At 45.7% G+C, this 21,677-nt stretch overlaps 1 protein-coding gene and 1 pseudogene across 4 annotated transcripts; one reads left to right on the top strand and one right to left on the bottom strand.

Annotated features, from left to right (window-relative positions):
• The first annotated feature begins 7,607 nt into the window (after nt 1–7,607).
• LOC133885029 (RNA-binding protein Y14A-like) lies at nt 7,608–10,795 on the top strand (annotated as a pseudogene).
• Nucleotides 10,796–12,026: 1,231 nt separating this feature from the next.
• On the bottom strand, nt 12,027–21,303 carry LOC133883901 (uncharacterized). Of its 4 annotated transcripts, none has more exons than XM_062323299.1 (7): nt 21,137–21,303; nt 20,798–20,901; nt 20,464–20,536; nt 19,354–19,610; nt 18,538–18,654; nt 18,288–18,336; nt 12,027–12,710 (listed from the first exon to the last, which is right to left on the bottom strand). In XM_062323299.1, exons 2-7 carry the CDS (start codon nt 20,885–20,887, stop codon nt 12,238–12,240), a joined length of 1,059 nt encoding a protein of 352 aa, XP_062179283.1. In that variant the 5' UTR covers nt 20,888–20,901; nt 21,137–21,303; the 3' UTR covers nt 12,027–12,237. The 4 variants fall into 4 exon arrangements, with proteins under 4 accessions (XP_062179283.1, XP_062179284.1, XP_062179282.1 ...); XM_062323300.1 differs by lacking the exon at nt 21,137–21,303 and adding an exon at nt 21,012–21,112; XM_062323298.1 differs by lacking the exon at nt 21,137–21,303 and adding an exon at nt 21,012–21,109 and having other exon boundaries at nt 20,798–20,910.
• Between the last annotated feature and the right edge of the window lie 374 nt (nt 21,304–21,677).

Below are 21,677 nucleotides of genomic sequence, written 5' to 3'. Positions count from 1 at the left end.
TAGACACTAGGGCATGTTGTCGTCGCTCATGTCACCAAAAGTGACTTTGTCGGTGTAGGGGCACGAATGGCGATGGTGGCAACTCCTTCATCATCGGAGTCAGAGTCGGAGTTAGAATCCCACTCCTCTCCAATGTGAGCTTGACCTGAGTATTTCTTCATGTGGGTCTTGTGTTTGTCCTTCTTAAAGGTCTTGTTCTTCTTTTCTTCCTTATCCTTGTTCTTCTTGTTAGGACACTCGGCGATGAAGTGACCAACTTCACCACACTCATAGCATACCCTCTTGGATGTTCTTTTCTTGGGCATGTCTTTCTTGTACTTGCTATAGTCACCATTCTTCATAAATTTTTTGAATTTTCTTACGAAGAATGCGAGTCTTCATCCTCACTTTAACTTGATTGTTCGATTTGCTTGCTCTTCTTTGCTTTGAATGCTGCTTCTTTGTTCTTGGAGGTTGAGCTTTGCTTTGCAAGATTTTTTACTTCATTGGCTTCCTCCTCCATAACCTCATGAGAAAGGATCTTTCCAAGTACATCACTTGGTGTGAGCCTCTTGTAGTCCTTTCTTTCTCGGATTAGTGTGACCAAGGTGGGATTTCTTGGTGCAAAGGCTCTAAGCAACCTCCTCATCACCTTGTGATCATCGAGCTCTTCACTTTCAAGCTCTCTAATCTTGTTTACCAACACCATCATTTGGTCATACATGGCTTAGAGGTTTCATCGTCCTCCATAACGAATCTTCCCAGCTTTCCTTCAAATAATTCTATGTTGAACTCTCTCATACTAGTGGTTCTTTCATAGGAGATTTGGAGTGTATCCCAAATTGCTTTAGCCTCCTCAAGCCCATCCACCTTGTTGAATTCCTCGGGGCTTAAGGCACTAAGAAGAACACTTGTTGCTTGAGCATTTCAATGAATTGCTTGCTCTTGTTCGGGTGTGAGTTCAATGTCTTCCGCCGGAAAGTCGAGACCTACACACACGATTTTCCAAATGCTCAAATGGAGCGAGATTAAATGCATCTTCATCTTGTGCCTCCAAGCGGCGTAATGTGTGCGATCAAAGAATGACGCACGCCAGAAAGGCACGGAGATGAAGTTGTTAGACGGAGAATTCAATTTACTATAATCAAAATTAAATTCGACTCCCCTTCTATCTTTGGAGCCACCAGCTGTTGAAGCATCGCCCGAATCCATTGGCCTTCTTGAGCCACCGCCCGAAGTCTCACCTTTTGGACTCATCGGGCTTTTCTCTCTGAATGCCGACATCTTCAAATCCTCCAAGCGATGAAGCCTTGTAGGAGGTTAGGCTCTGATACCAATTGAAATGTACAATTTAAAAACTTGACAGCGGATAACTGGATCCAGATACTCCGGGTTATACAGAACCCGGATACTCCGGCCTTATCCGGATACTCCGAACTTACAGGAAAATAAAACTAAAGAACTGTTGAGTAAATCTAAGTGATTCTAAGGGTTACCATAAGTTCTAGAGGAGGTCTAATTACCTTATCACCAACACCCTACAGTCACGAGCACACTAACAAGGAGATCGGGAAAAATCCCCAAATATTAACTAAAGTAAGTTAATGTGCAACAAAATGAAATGGATAAGAATTTGTTCCCGAAGTTCGGCCACTTCACAAAGAGGTACCTACGTCTCTGTTGAGGAGCTCACAAAAGGCCGCATCTTTTCCAACCCTTTCCTCTCCCAAGCGACTACAAAGATCAAGCGAGTATTCTTACTAAAATCAACGAGGGTAACACAAACTTCCCGTGGCACTCCACAAATTTGGGTGCTCTCCAGGTGACGTCTTGCCGTCTAGGAGCTCACAGCTCCAAGAGAAAAGAATGCGAATCAAAAGCTCGTTGATGACCTCAAGTGCTCAAGAGTGGAATTTTTGCTTTCTAGCACTCAAACTCACTTCCCAAACCCTAATCTCCAAATCTTGCACAAATTTGAGCTCTAAAGGAGTTAGGGAGGCTATTGAATGGCTTTGGAAGTATGTGTCCACAAGTTGGTTCAAAAGCCCCCCAACAAAGGGGGTGAGGGATATATATAGCTCACTTCAAAAAACTAACAGTTACAGTCTATTTTGAACTGACCCGGAGTATTCGGGTTCACCCGGAGACTCCGGGTAACACACGAAGACTTAGGCAAAATACACTGTCCGGAGCCTCTCTGGAGGGTCCGGAGACATCAGGACCTGGAGTATCCGGGTCAACCCAGAGACTCCGGGTAACACACTTAAGGCCTACCCGAGACTCTCTAGCGGAGTCTCACTCGGAGACTTCGGCAACGAACAGAACACCGGAGTATCCGGATCAACCCGGAGACTCCGAGTTAAGCACACAAGGCTTTACCTAAGACTCGCTGGCGGAGTCTCACTCGGAGACTCCAGCCGCAACCAGAACATCGGAGTATCTGGGCCAACCCGGAGACTCCGGGTTGAGCACACAAGACTTTACCCAAGACTCGCTAGGAGAGTCTCACTCGGAGGCTCTGGCCACAAACAGAACCCCGGAGTATTCGGCCAACCCGGAGACTCCGGGTTGAGTTTCTTCGACTCAAACCGAGACTCTCTGGTGGAGTCTCAGTCAGAGACTCCGGACAACTGGACAGAGTCTGGAGTATCCGAGCTAACCTGGAGACTCCAGGCTCAGACAACAAAAACTATTTTCCGGTGTCCGCGAGTGATTGCATCTCTCATCTTTTGGTCCTAAAAGGATATTTTGAGAACTAAGATATCTTTAAGACTATCAACATGCATCCCTCTTGATAGTACGACTATCCTTAACTCAAATTCAAAGTAAAATAAATTTAAACCTATTGAGTAATGCCGCTTCTCTTTTCTTTTTGAGAGATGCCAACAACTCTTATCTTAACCAATGGGACTTAAAACCTATTCATAAACTCAGCAAACCATTAGTACCTTAATCGTTTGTCATCAATAAGCCAAAACCCACTTAGGGTGTCTAGATGCACTTTCAGATATACCTTGCTTCACAGCTTGATACTGTCACAATCTTCTGCTTTTGTGAACTCCAAGTGACCAAGGATGATCCAAGATAGAACATAACACCTATAGTGCTTCTGCGATCTTCCACGTCCCCAGCAAAAATCACTATCACTGTAGCCCATCAATTCAGTTCAGACATGCCTCCTGATAGTTAACATCACCCATATCCTTCTGTGCCGCTGATGTATCTTATGATCTTCTTCACAGCTGCCATATGCTGAGCTATTAGAGACTCCATGAAGATACTAACAAACCAACCGGAAATGCAATGCTCGGTTTTGTATTAACCAAATAATGCAAGCTTCCGATAATACTATGATATTCAGTATCATTCACCTCTGCACTTTTGTCATCCTTCTGTAACTTCAAACGACACTCCATGGGTGTTGCGCTTGGTTTGCAGCCCTCCATACCTGGCATCTCAGTGATCTTCCTCTCATAGCTTATCTGACTCAGAGAGATCCCATTTGGACATTGATGCACCTTAATCCCCCAAATAATAATTGAGAAGACCCAGGTCATTCATACTGGATTTTCCCTTCATATGTTGCTAGAACTCAGTAATTGCCTTGGTGGATGACCCCGTGATGATAAGATCATCAACACACACCCCTACAAGCACAGATCTACCTTCCTTGACCCTCTTGTACACCATGTGATCCATTGGACTCCGTTCAAAGCCGAGTGATAATAAGGTGCAATCCAGTTTTGAATTCCATGCACGTGGTGCTCACCGAAGGCCATAAAGTGCTTTGCGAAGCTTGAACACCATATCAGAGTTCTCCTTGTCAGTGAACCTTGGAGGCTAGACTACATACACATCCTCTGCAAGATCACCATTAAGAAAAATCGATTTGATGTCCATATGGTGTACTTCCCACCCGCCATGGATCGCTAGTGTGATGAGCACACACACAGTTTCCATGAGAGATACTGTAGCGAATACTTCGTCAAAATCAATCCCTTGCATCTGTGCATATCCATTTGCGACCAACCGAGCTTTGTGTTTCACCACATTACCTTTAGGATCTTTTTTCAGTTTGAAGACCCACTTTAAACCAATCAGTTTTTTATCCTTAGATAGCTGTACTAGACCCCAAGTCATGTCGTCGACAATGGACTTCATCTCATCCTCCATCATTCTTCTCCAGCACTCCTCCTTGAGTGCTGCCTCCACATTCACCGATTTTTTAGCACTGAACAAATACAACCCACTATACTCAAGATTCAGGGGCTCTGTTGTCTACTCGAGGTTATGTACTGTGCGGAATCTAAGTGGCACACCTTCGAAGTCCTTTTCTTCCCCTAGCGGCGGAGTTGCCCACCCAATTCTTGTAGCACCAGTATGCTCCGGTGTTGTCAGACCATCTACATGAACTTGATTTTCTTGGTTCGTCTGATTCTCTTCCCTCCTGACATCAAGCATGGGATTATCTCCTTCCTACAACTCTGATTCTTCAATCACAAATGTATCCACATCCATACTAGCAGGAGAATTCTCCTTGGGCACTGCCCAATCCCATCACCTCTGTTCTTCAAAAACCACAGCCCATGACATATAAAGTTTGTGAGTTTCAGGGTCAAAGAAGCGATAAGCCTTTGAACCATTCTCATAACCTATAAATACCATATGCTTGCTTTGATGTTGCAGCTTCTTCAGATGAGGTTCAGTTATTTTCATATGAGCCACACAACCAAACACACACAAGTGTTTCACTTTTGGTTGTCATTTGTACAGGGATTCAAAAGGGGTTGTGCGGGTGAGACTTCTGGTTTGTGCATGATTTAACAGGTACACCGCGATGCTTGCTGCTTCACCTCAGAACCTCCCTAGAACCTTCATGCTTTTGAGCAGACTCCTAGTCATGCCAACAACCATTTGATTCCTTCGTTTCACCACCCCATTATGCTGAGGTGAGTATGGTGTAGTGGTTGATCTTTTGAGGCCCTGCTGATCACAGTAGCTGGTGAACTCATTTGATGTGAATTCCCCTCCACGATCTGTCCTAAGTTCCTTCACCTTGAGCCCTATTTCACGCTCTGACCTCATCTGCATGAGCTTGAAGGCTAACAATGCTTCATCCTTCCTCCTGATCAGTACAATCCACATGCATCTTGTGCAATCATCCACAATTAACATGAAGTACCTTTTGCCTGATGGAGTTGTCGGTGAGATGGGGCCACAGAGGTCTCCATGAAGCAACTCCAAAGGTGCTTGTGCCCGGTACTGAGATGCTGAAGGAAATTTTCCTATAAGACAACCTTCACATAACTATTTGATATGATCAATTTGAGGAAGCCCATCTACTATATCATGCCGAGCCATCTCCTTGAGTGCTTAGAAGTGAATGTGCCCAAACCATGCATGCTAGCGCCATGCTACGTCCTTTGCCTTTGGCAATAGACAGACAAGTTCAGCAATATTCAGCATCAACTTGTACATGTGGTTCCTTGGACACAACACCCTCACAACAATGCCCGCGCTTTATCAAATATGCAGAGTTCCCCATCTTCAATCACTATCTTGCACCCATTTTCATCAAGTTGTCACAAACTAACAATATTGCTCTTCAGCTAGGGTATGAAATACACCTCTAACAGAGCTCTATGTCCTTGATCCTTACACTCAGACATGATAGTGCCCTTGCCCACAATTTCTACCAGTTAACCATCTCAAAAAAATTATGTCTCACTAACTGAATTATCAAGAGATGCAAACATAGAACGATTACCAGTCGTATGGTTGGTAGCACTGCTATCGAGGTACCAGGCGTCGTGGGCACAATCCACTGGGATCACCTTCTCTTCATTCAGGAAGACCTGCTGTGGCATACCTTGCTGTGGAGCTTTATTGTGAGGAACCATCCAAATAGTATTCCAAATAATCATCAGGACGATCATTTGCTTAATCACGACTACGATGATTAATCGGAATATCATCCCGGTAGTCCCGGCACATGTTTTGCGCCTAAGTTCAGAATACATGTCTTTCCAACTTATATCATCACAACAAAGCTTAAGAAAGAGCGAATAATTAGATTATATTACAAGCATTTAGAAGATTATCATTTACAACATTTTACATAGATACTACGCAGTGAAAAAGTAACATCTATGACCAACAAAAACTAGATGAAGCCATGTCCTTAGGCTCCACCCAAAAGCACGCCACTCGAGTAGATAGCACTACTCTTGCCCGCCGCCAGCATCAGTGGACATGAAGTAGCCGGTAACTAACCTTTCCTTGCCTGCAAACCTGAGCAGCGTGAGTACGAAAGTACTCGCAAGACTTAATCCATATTGGGTATATATAATAATCCGACTCTAAGGATTATGCAATTGAGCCATTAGCAAGGAGTATGCCACAATATTAAGTAAATTCATATACATAAGCAACCTTAACACCTAGGTGTGAGTACCTATACTAAACCACAATTACCTTTCTACCTTATAACCAATCACTTGCACATGAAAGTAAGTGAAACCATCTCATGTAAACAACTACCATCACCCATCATAACTGTAAGACCCTAACCCGGGATCTCCTGTGCCTCCCGTATCAGTCCCTGGATAGCTGATATGCACAGTATAACGGTTGTAGTATCACAATCAAACTTCAAATGTAAGTATTAAGGTTCAGAGTACAAAAAGTTTACAAACCATATAATATATTACAAACTTGGCCAAACGGCCAACAAAAATACAGCGAAAAGCAAAGACCCAAGCCACAAGCAGTTAGGTTGCGAACGCAACTTCTAAGACTACTATTCATTCCCGATTTCACCTCCGGTGTTGTTAGCATCGGCTTCCTCATCTGAATGATAGCAAGAGTGAGTACGGAAGGTACTCAATAAGCCCTATTCTACTTCAAGGTGTTGATAGATGTATAAAGGAGAAATTCAAGGATAATGCTTTACGGTTTAGTTTTAAGCGTGAAGCTGTTTATGCAGGTATTCAATTGTATCATCTACTATTGACTTTAAAATAGTTTAAATAGTTCAAAACAAAGCCACAAGTTATATATGGGGATTTTTCGGTCCTGAGAGGGGCTACACCTCGCTCCATAGTCCCTATTATCATAACTGGTGTACCTCTAGTACCACTCAGCTTTCGCTGGATTGAGCCAAGAACTATCATCACAAGGATATCTAGTCCACACACTCACTCATCAAGACGCACGCACCCAGAGTCTACTCAAGCGTAACCACACTTTCGTATGTCCATGACCGTGGACATGGCTATTCGAATAAAACACACTCTGCAGAGGTTGTACGTTGTACCCACGCGATATGCTCAGCCTTCAACCATTGCAATCGGATGAGAGAATCATACCGAGACACTCTCATCATCTTTCCTGTTAGACTTTTCTATGAGATTTACCCATAAGTACTAGTGGTCTTGTATTAAACGTCAGATTCCCTTTTAAGCATATATCGGTCTCTGCACTCTCAAACAAAGGACCACATAGTCACTTGACTGCTCCCTTCTCTCAGCCTCCTAGTATGATGCACCACTCAGTCCGGTGAAGGAGAAGTCAAGTCCTACCCATTCAGAATGCATAGTTGCACGGTGGTGACCAAGGATGACGGCGCAATGACTCGATCCTTAAACGGCCGAGGCAGATATCTTCTAGCAATGAACACCACAGAGGTGACTCAAGCCCCTAGGAGTATCCTCATCCAAAATACTACTCCACCTGCCCTCGCCAAAAAGTTTTCACCCATTTTTACACATCACCCATTGTATTCCACTCGACATCAAGGATTTCATAATTATCACGGAATTCACAACTATCAAGGCTTCATGATATATAAGTTATCATTGATAACAGTAAATTTATCATTGATAACACCCATTTTTAAGGTTTTGGTTGTAGTCAGGATCCTCCTCGCTTCTGATGCTCCTGGCGCAGCACTCGTAGAATTCTAGTAGTTCTGCAATTGCGACTATAATAAGTAACAACGACACTAGAGAAGAATAAAATAACACCAAATGATATATTCTTTAGTACATTTGATTGTTCTAGGGTTTGACATCTGCATGTTACATTGAATTAGTTTACGTTTGAGATGCGGACTAGTCTGATTGCTCTAGGGTTTGGCTGGGAAAGTTCGTTTTGGGTGGCAACTTGTCCTGAGATTAAATTTCCAATTGATTTTTTTTAATACATTACCAATTGAAATTTTGGTTGCCTCTATGAGCACAATCGGACATGTGACTCATGTTGTACTGTCTGTAGTATTATGCTGTCCATTTATCTTTTGCTGTATTTTGGTTATTAGTTCTCCTTGGAGGTTGTTGAGGTTATTAGTTCTTAATCTTGTTCAATTTGGGAGCTGAAGGCTGTTCAAGGCATCGATTTTGATCAGCTTGTTAGTTGTCAGTAACAGGCTGGTGACCAAGATGCCAAGCGATACCACTCTTGTTTGGGTATAAATTAAAAAGCTCTATACTTGTTGTAGCTATGGAGAGAGTTAATGTCAATTTGAGTACTGTTATACATCATTATTTGATTCCAATTGTTATTCTGAAGTTTTGGTTGCTACGGAGTCAGAACTGAGACTGTTAGCCTTTTGTTTTGTTATTATCCTTGCCTGCTTTCAATTGGTACCTCATATCTCTCTTTTACTTATTTTAAGAAATCTGTCTAGTTGAATTGTGATTGGTTGCTGGTGCCTTTATAATATGCTCTGCTTGTGGAGTATGTAAAATAAAACAAATAGGTCATGTTTTTAAAGAAAAACAATCTAATTAAGGCTGAATAATTGCAATGACAGAGGTGGACATTTTTCCTACTTTGTTCTTTTTCTTTTTTCGAAGAAGTTTTCATTGTATGAATTATGATGATAATTGGTTTCACTTTCAGTTCATGTATACTTTGGTCTTTTGTTGCAGCAATTGAAGCATAGATTGTACTAGTCACTGGAGTTCACGAAGAAGCACAAGAAGATGACCTTCACAATGCTTTCCGGGAATTTGGGCAGGTGAAAAACCTGCATTTGAATTTGGATCGTCGTTCTGGATTTGTCAAGGTGTGTTTTCTATTACATAATATATTTTTAACCCTGCCCCTTTGCTGCCTGCGTCATAATATTTCATTTCATTTTAGAATTTGGTAGCTATTACCATAAAATTCTTGAAAGCATTCCTTAATAGCGACTATCGAATATCTGATCTTGCAAATGCATACCTTCAAATGTGATATCTGTTGTTTGAAACAGCAGGGTTTTTTTTTTTTTTTTTTTGCACTCTTCCTTAAGCACTTTCTGATATCTCGTTGGTTTTATTTTGCCCCTTTCACTGTACAGGGGTACGCTTTGATTGAGTACGAGAACTTTGAAGAAGCTCGGGCTTCAATAAAAACACTGGATGCAACTGAGATTCTTACACGTATAATAAGTGTTGATTGAGCATTTAGTAATGGCCCTTTCAACCGCAGGAATACTCGTAAGAGGTATTCCCTTCTCCTTTTCTTTTTATTGTGGCAGAAAGAAAACAGGGGCATGGGTTGTTACTTAGATTTTTCGTTTTTGTTTCTTTGTGCTAGTTGTGCTAGCTTTGCTATACCCTGTTATTTGGATGGTACATGTTTCACAATGGCCACTGTTGGTGAGTTGTTCAGAATATCTGAGGAAAGGTTTGATCAATAGATCTTGATTTAAGGATGGAAGGTTTCTGGAATAGGAGTTAATTGCACCAGTTGTCACTTGGCTACTGGTGTAGCAGACAAGCCAGTTTGACCAGATTGAAGTGAGAGGTATATATATTCTTTTTTATTAATTAGACCAACTTAATATATTTTGAGCTGCTCAACATGGAGTCGACACTTGTATGTAAGTACTGGAACTGTACATTTGGAAATAAGAAACCTAAACTGTCTGGGCTGAACTCAGCTGGTACCTGGTTAATTATTGACTGAAAGGCTATGGACCTTTCTTTGCCTGATCAGAGCTGGGATATTCAGTCAACTCAATTAATTAATCGTATTTTCCCCTTCTTACATTGCTTGTATGGTGATTTGTGTAAAATATGAAGGACTTTACAACGAGGCCACCGGTTTTTTGGGAAGCTGGTAAAGTAGCTCACCTGCTTCGCTCTTAGACCATGCCCAAGGGAATCCCTTTACGGGCAGATTCCCGTCGTGAAGGGATTCCCGTTCCCTTCAGCGCTTCCAACGGTTTCCCTTCACGGTTCCCTTCACGACGGGATTCCCAGGGTCATTCCCTTCAGGACGGGATTATCTCTCCGTTCCCTTCGCGATTCCGCTCGAAGGGAAACTGTTGGAGATGAGAGGAAATAAAGGGAATGAGAACGGGGAAGGGAATCGGGAAGGGAGCGAAATGAAGGGAATATGGTTGGGGATAGTCTTAGAGGCGATGTTATGTGGTCATTGGCGAGTAGATTTTTTTTTAGTCGTATATATATGTTTTCCTGATACATTTTTTTTTTGTTTCAAGTGTTTTTTTAACTAATGCCTAGCACTTCTATAGAAGTTGAATTGCTTGGTTTATCTGTTAATAGTTCAAGCTACAGTAATATTATTATGCTTGTATTCATGCAATAGTTTAATAGATGGTCTCAAGTTCCTTCTGATTTAACATGCAAGGGCTTCACTGTGATTCTTTCCCATATCGACTGTTTTATTGATACTCAATCCAACAACCAAATCTGCAAATCAAAACCAATAAATGAAATACTACTGACTTTATTTGGTACTTTTTGTTCTTGTCAGATCACCAAGAGCTCGTCGCTCAAGGAGCCTGGCCAGGAGAAGATCCTGATGTTTCCCAGCATGTCATGATATTGACAGGAGTGATGGAGTGCAAGAAGTCTGGGGATTCCAGTTGTTTGCCTAGTGTATCACCGGAGTTTGATGACTGTTATTAGCTTGGCTGCCGTCTTCGTTTCGTGACCATGGCGGTTGCATGGCACTTCAACTCCTTGATTTGGTTTATGGAGTTGCATCTACTGTTATGTTTGGCATGCCAATTTGAGATAATTGTAACCACTGATCGTTTGGATCTTTGACAAGTGCCGTGTCGTAATTGGATGTTTATGTGCACCTTGCTTACCTTATTCTATTTCCCCTTTATGAATCCTTACCTCCCTCCCTGTGAAGCAAGTTAACAATTTAATGACCGGCGAGCTCAAAAAAGGGCTTATTTGAATAATTGTGTTACAAATATTTCTAGGCAGTAAAGTTGCTCATGTCTTCAGGTTTCCTGATTGTTCAAATATTTCTGGGCAGTACCTATTTTCCTGATTTGCTCAGCTGATTACAGCAGCACGAGATGAGTAGTGACCTGCATTGGACGGCTAATAGCAATATTGTCAGAAAACTCAGAACCAGGCAACATATTAGAAGGGTAGACTCACTATTGCATTCCGCTTAACCGCTACGCAATGCAATTATAAGCATCGTTTAACACTAAAGTTATAAGCAGGATTCTCAACGTTACCTGCAACTACAAACAACTCCCCAGAAGCAATTCACAACATCATCTTCGAACACTGCAACTACGTCTATAGCCATGGTATGCAACAACATTCAGCAACAGCACGGTGACGACGACCGACGGCGAGAAGCTAGCACGGTGGCGCTGGCTGAGGTACCTTCAAAACCGCTTCACTGACGCGCCCGACGACGACGACCGACGGCGAGAAGCTAGCACGGTGGCGCTGCGTGCCCGTTCTGACTAGTGATGGCCAAATGGGCCAGATGGGCTGGCCCAGCACGGGAAAGAAAGCAGCCCAGCCCATTAGACACGGTTCACAAGGTAGTGTCATGCCAGCCCACAGGCCTAAGCAGCGGCCCATGGAACAGCCCACCAGTCTTCATGTAGTATTGGGCTGGACCACGGCATGATAGGCCCGTTGGGCACGGCTGCCCCGGCCGGCTTGTGAAAAATCAATAAAATTCAAAAAAAGTACATCATAGCTTCGAAATTAAAAAATTTAAAGAAAAATCATGAACACATAAATTGAAATCAAATATTGAGCCCTATTTATAAGCAAGAACTGATGATTCATTGATTTTTTTTGTATTTTTGATAGATCAAATTCTAAATAAACGGACAAAGCAGGCTAATCGTGCCGCCCGTTAGGCACCGTCATTATTCCAATCGTGCCGGATGGCAGCCTATACATGGGCCGATGCTTCGTGCCGAGCCAGACCAGCCAAACCGGGCCTAACCTTATCTACAGTAACGAGCCTTGAGCTAGTCTAGCAGGCACGGCCCATTTGACCTTCCGACCGTGTGCGCTCTAGGTGTTTGAGTTTGTCTTCGACTTGCTCCAGTCTTTTCAGATACTCGTCCGAAACATCATGAGCCTCATGCTCTGTCGGAGACGAGTCTTGCTCTTGTTTGATGGAACTTTTGATGCCGGGTTCTTCCTTGACGGAACTCCCGGTACCTGGTTGACAGCTGGTTGCAGCAGCTTGTGCGGCATGGTTAGGGTCCGGAGCTTTGGACGTTGAGCTGGGCTTCGAGTCCTCCATGAACGCGAGGATGGCATCCTTCTGAGCGTTTAGGCTGGAATTGCTGTTTGTTGCGGATGGAGGTTTCGTGACGAAGGAACCTGGAGCTTCCTGAGACATATTTGAACCTCTGATAACTGATTGCGGCACATCCTTGCCACCACCACCACCACCACCCTCTTCATCTTCATCATCTGATGCTGTCTCTTCACCTGATTCTGCAAACATCGACACACATCAGTGAAAATGGTACCTCTGCTATAACGACATAATACAACTAACTTGCAGGAACTAACATCGTTGTAAAGTCCTTCATAGTTTACACAAATCACCATACAAGCAATGTAAGAAGGGGAAAATACGATTATTTAATTGAATTGACTGAATATCCCAGCTCTGATCAGGCAAAGAAAAAAAGCAACTGGATCTAGGAGTTACATGGTTAATTTCTATTAGAGATATTGTGTATAATAGCCTTTCCTATTTTACTCTTATCTAGTATAGGCTTTCCTTCTATTATTATTGCCTGCCTAGTTTAGCTCCTCTATCGAGGAATGTAATCTTTGTATTAATGTCATTCGGCTATTTAATGGACAGCAGCCCACGCCCAAAGGCAGTGAGGCAATTTGCCCATCTCTACATGGTATCAGGATCCTTCTTTCCTTCCTGAGACCGCTCCGCTGCTCCCTCTGTTCCTCACGAACGCCGGCCGCTGTTCTTCACGGAAGCAGCCGCCCGCCACTGCTCCTCTCCATCACGAACAGCCATGTCGGCGCCACCAACCACCCTCACGGACGCCGCAACCGCTGCGGCTGCCGCAGCCGCTGCCGCTGCAGCAGCCGCTGCCGCTGCAGCAGCCGCCGCGGCCTCGACCTCCGACAACAGCACCACCGGTGCGCATGTTGCACCACCGGTCGTCCTCAACCCATACTGCACCATCGTCGTCAAGTCTCACGTGCCGACGACCCTCGACATGAAGACGCCGAATTACTCTCGCTGGTCCAAATTCTTCCGGACCATGTGCACGAAGTTCGGCCTTCTCTCCCACATCGACGTTTCTGATGCCGCGCACCCTGACGATCCCGCTTGGATCCTCGCGGACCGCTGTCCTAAGCTGGTTGTACGGCTCCGTCGCCGACGACGTCCTGGACACCGCAATGGCCGACGATGAGACGGCTCGCGACCTTTGGGTTGCGATCGAAGCTCTCTTCCGCGACAACAAGGAGTCACGTGCCGTCTTCCTCAGCAGCCAGTTCCATTCCCTTCTTCAGGGCGATCAATCCATCGCTGATTACAGCCAACGCGTCAAGACCTTGGCCGATGCCCTCCGCGACGTCGGCCACCCCGTCTCCGACTCGCAGCTCGTCCTCAACTTGCTGCGCGGCCTCAACCCCTGCTACTCCAACACCCCCGACGACATCGCCAACTCGACGTTGTTCCCCTCCTTCGCTCGGGCGTGCTTTATGCTCGTTCTCAAGGAGACTCGTCTCGCCAACGAGACGAAGATCACCAACGAGACAGCCTTGGTCGCCGGTGGCTCTTCCTACCGCCAGTCCGGCTGCCGCTCCACCCCGGCGCCTGCTCCTGCCGCCTCCTTTAGCTTCAACAACGGTAATGGCCGTCGCGGCGGCCGTAACCGCCGTGGCAAGAACAGCGGCGGCAATGGTGCTCACCCGGGCGTTCGCACCACTCCACCGGCAGGTCCGTGGTTCTGCTTCAATCCATGGACCGCCTCTGGTGCCGACGGTCAGTGGCCCTCTCATGGCGGCCAGTGGCGCCCGTCGCCAGCCCCGGGTCTCCTCGGCGCTTCTCCACAGGCGCACACCGCCTTTGCGCCTCCTCAGCTCTCCCCTGCACCAACATGGGACCAACAAGGGCTCATCACCGCCCTGAACCAGCTCGCTGTCCAGGGACACGGCGGCTGGGTTGTCGACAGCGGCGCCACCTCCCACATGGCGTCCGACGGCGGTATTCTCCTCACCTCTCTTCCCCCACCTAACACGGCTGTCACTGTTGGCAACGGTTCTCGTCTATCCATCACCTCTAGCGGCCACACCCTCCTTCACACACCTACCACAAATTTTTCTCTTCGCGATGTTCTTGTAGTCCCCCATTTAGTTCGCAACCTTCTATCTGTTCAAAAGTTCACTCGTGACAATAATTGCTCTCTCGAGTTTGACGCTTTCGGTTTTTCTGTTAAGGATCTCCAGACACAACGAGTGATGCTGCGCTGCAATAGTGCGGGCGACCTCTACACCATCCCTGCTGTCGATCCTCCTGCCACTGCCAGCGCCCACCTCGCCACCTCCTCCCAGCTATGGCACCAGCGTCTTGGTCATCCGGGGGTTGCTTCTCTTGCTAGCTTGAATAAAAATTCGCTCATTGCATGTAATAATATAGATCGCTCGCTATGCCAATCCTGTCAACTAGGCAAACACGCGCGTCTACCTTTTGCTACATCTACTTCACGTACTCTTGCACCTTTTGAGCTTGTCCATTGTGATGTGTGGACCTCTCCTGTGGCTAGCATATCTGGTTCGCTATACTAATTGGTCATTGTTGATGACTTCTCTCATTTTTGCTGGACCTTTCCGCTCAAAAAGAAGTCCGACGTTCACCAACACATAGTCAACCTCGCTGCTCTCGCCAGCACTCAGTTCGGCCTCCACCTAAAGGCTGTTCAAGCTGACAACAGCCGCGAATTTGTCAACCACGCCAACACATCATTCTTCACTTCCCGCGGCATCATCTTGCGTCTCTCTTGCCCTCACACATCCCCACAAAATGGCAAAGCCGAGCGGATGCTCCGCACTCTCAACAATGCTGTTCGCACGCTCCTCCTTCATGCCCATATGCCGCCTAGGTTTTGGGCTGAAGCCCTAGCCACCGCCACTTATCTCCGCAACCGATGCCCCTCCTCCTCCACCAACGGTGCCATACCTTACACTCTCCTTCACCAAAAGCCACCACAATACAGTCATCTTTGGGTTTTTGGTTGCCTTTGCTTTCCAAACTTATCCGCTACTGCTGCTAACAAACTTGCTCCTCGGTCTGCGACTTGTGTTTTCCTCGGTTATCCTCCTCAACATAAAGGATACCACTGCCTTGACATTACCACAAACCGGGTGATCACATCTCGCCATGTTGTATTTGATGAGAGCATTTTTTCATTTGCTAGCACTAGTAGCCTATCTGTATCATCTCCTACCACTAACACCGACTTGGACTTCCTAGTCGATGATCCTGCCATGCCGGTGCCTTGCACTGCTGCCATGGCACCCTTGCAGGTCTCTCCGGTGACTGCTCCACCCTCGGGTGTTGAGCGATCGCTGCACGAACCTCCGCCTCCTCCGGCATCCTCTCTGATGCGCCGGATTTACCACCTGTGTCCGTAGTCTACGCGCGGCGACCACATCCAGTCTCCCTGCCGGATGTGCAGCCGGCCACATCATTACCGTCTCCCCCACCGGCTGTGCAGCCCCCACCCACTACTTTACCAGCACGCTCGCTGGTTCACCTGCTCTACACCCGACGACCGCCTGCTTCGACGACTGCCTCTCAGCAGCCGGTCGCACCAGCGTCGGCCCTCCCACTGGCTGTGCAGCGGCCACCCGCACCAGCACCGGCTCTCCAGCTGGCTCCTCCAGTCCCTGTGCGGCCGCCTGCCCAGCTGGCCCCTGCGCCGGTCCAATCGGTCTCCCCAGACCCGGCACCGGCCTCTCCAATCTCAGCCTCGGCATCTCATCAGATGGTGACACGTTCTCGTGCAGCCAGGGATCCCTCCATGCAGTTCATCTCCTTGATGGCTCAGGACGCGCCTACCTCTGCCGTCCCGACCAACTACCGCAGCGCCCTCGCCGATCCCAATTGGCGCGCGGCTATGGACAACGAGTACAAGGCCCTTATGGACAACCGTACCTGGCGCCTCGTCCCTCGTCCACACGACGCTAACATCGTCTCCGGCAAGTGGATCTTCAGGCACAAGTTCCACTCCGACGGTCGTCTGGCTCGATACAAGGCAAGCTGGGTTGTTCGGGGTTTCTCCCAACAACATGGCATTGACTACGCCGAGACCTTCAGTCCCGTGGTCAAGCCGGCGACCATCCGCACCGTCCTCTCCATCGCCACGTCACGCTCTTGGCCAATTCATCAACTTGACGTCAAGAATGCCTTCCTTCACGGCACCCTCGACGAGACGGTGTATTGCCAGCAACCCTCCGGATTCGTGGATCCTGCTCATCCTGATCATGTGTGCCTTCTTCAGAAGTCCCTCTATGGCTTGAAGCAGGCACCTCGGGCGTGGTACCAACGGTTCGCCAGCTACATTCGTCAGGTGGGCTTCGTCGCGTCCTCCTCCGACACGTCCCTGTTTGTCCTCCACCAGGGGACCGACATGGCCTATCTGCTGCTGTACGTCGACGACATCGTCTTCACCGCTTCCTCTACATCACTACTACAGCGCCTTACTAGCCAGCTTCGCTCGGAGTTTGCCATGACGGACCTCGGTGAGCTACACTTCTTCCTCGGCATCTCCGTCACGCGCTCCTCCGACAGCTTGTTCCTGTCTCAGAGATAGTACGCCGTCGACCTTCTCCGTCGCGCGGGCATGGCTGAGTGCCACCCCACCTCCACGCCGGTGGACATTCATGCTAAGCTCTCTGGCTTGGACGGTGCCCCTGTTGCCGACTCATCCGAATACCGGAGCCTTGCAGGTGCCTTACAGTACCTGACGCTCACTCGTCCGGACTTGGCATACGCTGTTCAGCAAGTGTGTCTCTTCATGCACGATCCACGGGAACCACACCTCGCGCTGATCAAGCGCATCCTGAGATACGTCAAAGGTACTCTCGACGCTGGCTTGCACATCGGCACATCATCGGTGACATCCATCACCGCCTACTCTGACGCTGACTGGGTCGGCTGCCCAGACTCCCGGCACTCTACCTCAGGCTACTGTGTCTTCCTCGGCGACAACATTGTGTCTTGGTCCTCCAAACGCCAGAGCACAGTGTCTTGCTCGAGCGCAGAAGCTGAGTATCGCGCGGTTGCCCATGCCGTGGCCGAGTGTTGTTGGCTCCGGCAGCTTCTTTAGGGACTCCATGTTCCTCTCGCTTCGGCCACAGTGGTGTACTGTGACAATGTCAGTGCCATCTACATGTCCACCAATCCAGTACAACACCGACGGACGAAGCACATCGAGATCGACATTCATTTCGTCCGAGAGAAGGTATCCATCGGCAAAGTTCGCGTCCTGCACGTGCCTTCCTCTCATCAGTTCGCCGATATCATGACCAAGGGTCTTCCGATCCAATTGTTCCAGGAGTTCCGGACCAGTCTTTGCGTCCGTTCTCCTCCTGCTGCAACTGCGGGCGGGTATTAGAGATATTGTGTATAATAGCCTTTCCTATTTTACTCTTACCTAGTATAGGCTTTCCTTCTATTATTATTGCCTGCCTAGTTTAGCTCCTCTATTGAGGAATGTAATATTTGTATCAATGCCATTCGGCTATTTAATGGACAGCAGCCCACGCCCAAAGGCAGTGAGGCAATTTGCCCATCTCTACAATTTCTATTTTTAAAATTGAGATGGATCAGTTTTAAATACTAATCACACCTTTGTAGTAACATTAAAGCAATTTGCTAGTTTGTGATGGCAAACATACAAATATGAGAAATCCTAGCAGCATGCATTGCTTTAACCCTTTGACTTTTTTTGCCAAAACAAAGATGAGATTTTGAAGGATCACTGTTTCTATATGCATCACAGTCATAGTAACGGGAGAGATTAGTAGTACCAGATCTATGATGAAACAGACGAGCAACATTCCAACTTTTCCCGTTTGCCTGATAACATTAGAATAAATATATTATTAGACAGATATAAATGTAACTAGACAATAAATTGGGTTAAAATCTGCATTTATTATAAATTCAAAAAATACTGCCCCGGAAAATGATCATTAGTCACCTATACTCAGTATATTCTAGCACTAAACTACAGAAATGCTTAACAAAATAATTTAGGGCCATCCAATAGGCACTTACCTTTGAAAGAGGTACCGTCCAACCTTTTGCTAGGGACCAATCAAGAGTAGGCCTTAGATCATTACGATCAGCAGTATAACGCTTACCTTCACCTATAGGAGGTGCCAGCAGCTCTACCTGTAGACAAAGGTCAAGAAGTAAGATACTGAGATGTGGATACATTCCATAAGTAACTGCTCGTTATAATCTTTATAAAAAGAAACAAACCCCAAGTGGATCCTGAAATTGCAATGTAACAATTACTTATTCTAGCCAGTTTGTTCCTGTTGTTCACCTTTGCAAGAATGCGACTAAATGGTGATTGTTTGCAACCTCGAAATTCAAATATGAATAAAGAACAAAGCTGTACCTGTTCATATTTCAAACATTCATTAATAAATATTACAATATGGTAAATTTTTCTGTTCCTACGAGAACTGAAATGTTTCATATGAAATTCCTACATTCCAAACAGGCCCTAATGATATCTTTGCTACCTCGCTAGATCCGCTTATATCCTAAACCACCTAATGTTATCAATTAAAACCACCCACTGTGACCAATGAGCAAAGAGATCACATCTTACTAGTTTTAGCACACACTAAATGAGGTAGGGGCACTTCAGATATGCATATATGGTTTTCCTGAAGTCCTATGACATCACATAAGAAAAAAAATACCTTTTCACTTCTAAAACATTGAAAAAAAAAAGAACAGAGGGAATAACTAGTTGGACAAGTAAAAGCTGAATCATAGGTATTACACGGTACATGAAAATAACAAGTCATGAGAGCAACAGCTAATTTCTAGTAACATGGTAAATCAGTAAATGCTAACCTTGACCGTATCTTCATTGAGTAACTTAGTAATTGTCCCAGACCAATAACAACCTTCAGACAACCAATCAACCAGATCGCCTACTTTCCAGGTTTCATAAACAGTTGCTATGACATCACTATTTGGGAACTGCCCAGGAACTTGATCCCTCCAATACCACTGAGGAAAAGAAGGCCTTATCATGATTTGACTACTCTCACTTGATTTTTGTTTGGAGCATGCTGGGTTCTTTTGAAAGAGTTCAGTCCATTCCTTCTCTGCAAGGAAACAGCATGGGAGTAAACATAAGGTGTGTAGAACTACTGTCAATAGTCACGCTAAGATTCCAATGTTCTTGTCAACAATACACAGGAATGATGAATCACGAAGGGACTGTCTGGATCTTAGATTCTATCAAGACCAGATTTTGTTAATCTGAATTTGGAGCCTAACTAACGAAAATCCTGTTTGGCCAGGTAAGTGGGTAACTTATGAACATGATAACAAAATCAGTTTAGCTAAAGTTATGTTACAGTATTATGAAAAACAGCTGCAATCCATTTTTCACAAAATTCAAAAGCTAAGCAATAGAGCAACTGCAAGCTAATTTTAACCAAACAATGTTCCCGTTATACCCAGTTTGAAGCAAATGGGCCTACCAAAACTCAGCGCAATACCTAGAGTCCTAGACTAAGCTAAGAGTTCAACAATGAGATGCTGAAGTGTTTTAGTGCATGTGGTTCCTTTGTAATTCTTCAAATCATCATGATTAGATAAACTGTACAGGAAAGAAATGCATTCATGTACTCCCTCCGATCCCAAATATAAGTCCATTAGGACATTGACACAGTCTCCAATATGACACTTTGACTAATAATATCTATAAAAATATATTATTTTGAATTGAAGAGTTATATATTATGAATGTATTGTCAATCTACATGATTTTTTTAACTATTGATGGTCATAGCTAAAGAAAGTTTGACTCACGACAAACCTAAAATGGACTTATATTTGGGATAGCAGGGAGTAATAGCTAGCAGCACCAAAGATTAACAATTGTGCAGCATCATTCTCGAAAAGACAAAACAATTGCTTAACACAAGAGAGCTAACATAAAGATTTCATTACTTTCGCCTGGATAGTCAATATACTCCAAGTAGCACTCAAGGTGTCCCGACTTTGTGACACGCATGTTATCTACCTGAAAAACAAATAGCACATAGCGTTTTAGTTAATGCCCATACGCTATTATCGATATGAGAATACCGAGGAAAGATAACTTAAATATCAACATTTTAAGACATGATTATTCGGCTCAAACTAGTTTAATGCATACACATACTTCTGCAAAGTGAGCAATCATGCGAAGAATTCGATCCCCGAGTTACTAAATTGAAATGCAAACCACACCTCATTGTGATAGCTGAACAAAAGGTTAACAAGAACAGACTAGAGGCCTGACCTTGCAGCGAAACCATGCACCCCTGTAACCGGTCAGGAAGGACTTCGCCTCCGCGAAATCCCCAATCTTATATGGAAGAATCAGATCCATGTCCAGCCACAAGTCTAGAGGCACTAACAACACAGGGGAGAAATCTAGTTAGCACAATGTGAAATGCAAAGTACCGGAAATCCAAGCACAACAGTATCCATAGCAATCCAGCTTTAACAAAGACCAGCAAGATACGCCCTTCCACTCCAGAGATTTTGGGATCGATGAAATAAAGTAGTCGAAGGCACAAGAATCAAGAACGATAAAACACACAAGTCTTCCTCCAATAATGGGGGCAGGGGGGCGTACCAAGAGGCCAGAAGAGCGAGCGATTGGCCCTGCCGCGGGACCACGGCCGTCGGGGACCGCGGTGTCCTCCTCGGCCGGCGCCTCGCCTCGCCTCGCCTCGTGCTTCTCCGGTGGCGGCGTCCTGAGGCGCGCTCCTGTGCACGGGGAAATTTCAGAGCAGCGGAATATATTTTAGGGCATTAGACACGTCATTAATCCATAAACCAACTATGTGGGCCAGGCCTGGGAACGAGGTGAAGCTTGGGTCGGCCCAAGTCTTAGGCCCAGTAGCTTTTAACGGGCTTTTGCTTTTCAGAAACAAAAACTAGACTGATAGACCACACCGTTCGTAAGTCGTAACAAGCCTTTCCAGGTGAACGGAGGCGAACTAGAGGCGACCGAAGCGACTCCGAGATGAACGGCGATCGGCCGGCCCCCTCGCCCCGATGGCCTACCGGTCTCGGTAGAGGATGGTGGTCTGGTCTTTCTAGTGGTTAGTAGTAATATAGTTAGTAGTTAGTTTTTTTTATCTTAGTTGTTACGTTAGTTTGTAGTTTTTTTT

This window comes from Phragmites australis, chromosome 11 (genome assembly GCF_958298935.1).
Source record: "Phragmites australis chromosome 11, lpPhrAust1.1, whole genome shotgun sequence".
Taxonomy (NCBI): domain Eukaryota; kingdom Viridiplantae; phylum Streptophyta; class Magnoliopsida; order Poales; family Poaceae; genus Phragmites; species Phragmites australis.
The sequence above is the reverse complement of the archived record's forward strand: the minus strand, read 5'-3'. Positions and strand labels throughout refer to the sequence as shown.